General features: G+C 48.3%; 1 protein-coding gene across 1 annotated transcript; it reads left to right on the top strand.

The window, feature by feature from the left end:
• Nucleotides 1–999: 999 nt before the first annotated feature.
• On the top strand, nt 1,000–1,346 carry LOC118472250 (uncharacterized). The gene is made up of 2 exons (XM_035960182.1): nt 1,000–1,204; nt 1,288–1,346. The coding sequence occupies exons 1-2, from the start codon at nt 1,000–1,002 to the stop codon at nt 1,344–1,346; spliced, it is 264 nt and encodes an 87-aa protein (XP_035816075.1).
• Nucleotides 1,347–1,550: the final 204 nt, after the last annotated feature.

Here is a 1,550-nt window from a genome sequence, read left to right as displayed (position 1 = left end):
TCCCTGACTTGCCTTCCCGAGAGCATGCAGCGCCTCACCTCGCTTCGAACTCTCGACTTGAGTTATTGTGACGCGTTGACCCAGCTTCCGGAGTGGCTAGGCGAACTCTCTGCCCTTCAAAAACTCAGCCTCCTGCAGTGCCTTGGCCTTACCTCTTTGCCTCGCTCCATACAATGCCTTACTCCTCTCGAGGAATCTCTACTACTTATTAAGTCGGTAAGGGGTATGCTATCATTCCGTGTTCTGCCATTCCCATTCCCATCCCCCCTCCCTGCACTGTCTTTCTCATTCCCGTCTGCCATTTCGTGTTCTGTCATTCCCATTCCCCCCTCCCTGCACTGTCTTTCTCATTCCCGGCTGTCATTCTGTGTTCTGCCAGTGTTCTGTCATTCCCATTACCCCCTCTCCCTCCCCGCAAATCCTATTCCCATTCCAACGTGCATCCCACGCCTAGCTAAAAATTAAATTAAAAAAACACAAATGTGTTAAATTAAAAAAACACAAATGTGACCCCAATGGGATTCGAACCTGCGACCTCTTAAGCAAATATGCTCGTAGCTACCACTACACCACATGTGTGTTTATGACAATATCTGTTACAGTAAAAATATCTACTACATCTCTCCAAAGTCCACCTGCTACATTTGCACAATGTGTAGTAGTAGATAATTATCAACGAGATTCCTGAATTATATTTTTGGATGGAGGGAGTAATATTTAAAGAAGAGCCTTGCATGAAATTTCTTTTGTTTGAATAATGTTTTCAACTTAAATTCTTTTTTATATGTGTGACATTTATTCTCCGTAATATTTTTTCCATGGATCTAACTTGTGAGTCATTTTCATAAACCAACGCCAAAGATGAATCCATGTTTCTTACTTGGAAACCCCGAACAAAAACCACTAGCAGGAGGCGCTCGCGTTGGCGTCGCTCATCGACGACGAGAAGAAGCTTGGCGACTACCAGTTCGACCTCTGGAAGCAGTACTACGTGGCCACATGCGTCGCTGTGTTCGGCAAGCTCCGGTGCAGCCATCGCTTGGACGCGGTCCAGAGCGACTGTACCGCGCTGTCCATCTTCAAATAGGGGGACCTCATGGTCGTCGCCAACGCCGACGACTATCGGGTTGTTATGGGCACCGCATCCGACAATGGCGCCGTCACACCGTTCGGCTCATCATCCACCTGAAGCTCAACATCCCACGTAAGTCACTACTGGCCGACCATGAATTCTTGTGCACTGGCACGACGGCCGTTGCTGACATTATGTGAGTGTCCTCCAACAAGATTTATGTAGAGGAGTAACACATCCGGTGGTGCAACGGCTAGGTGTACTACCTCGCTGATGAGCCCGGGGTGCACTTCGTTTGGCAGCCCAGCCAAGAGTCATCGGTACTTGCCATGTCGTGCGCGTTCGACGACTACTATATCAAGGACTATGAGGTTATCTTGGTACCAGAGGTTACGCAGAGGAGGACCGACCATAATGATCACTCGCCATCGTCAGGATAGCTTTTGTGTCGGCCTGCCTTTAATTCTCTTCGCAAACA

This window comes from Zea mays, chromosome 6 (genome assembly GCF_902167145.1).
Source record: "Zea mays cultivar B73 chromosome 6, Zm-B73-REFERENCE-NAM-5.0, whole genome shotgun sequence".
Classification (NCBI taxonomy): Eukaryota; Viridiplantae; Streptophyta; class Magnoliopsida; order Poales; family Poaceae; genus Zea; species Zea mays.
Note: the sequence above shows the minus strand (reverse complement) of the source record. Positions and strands in the feature narration are given on the sequence as shown.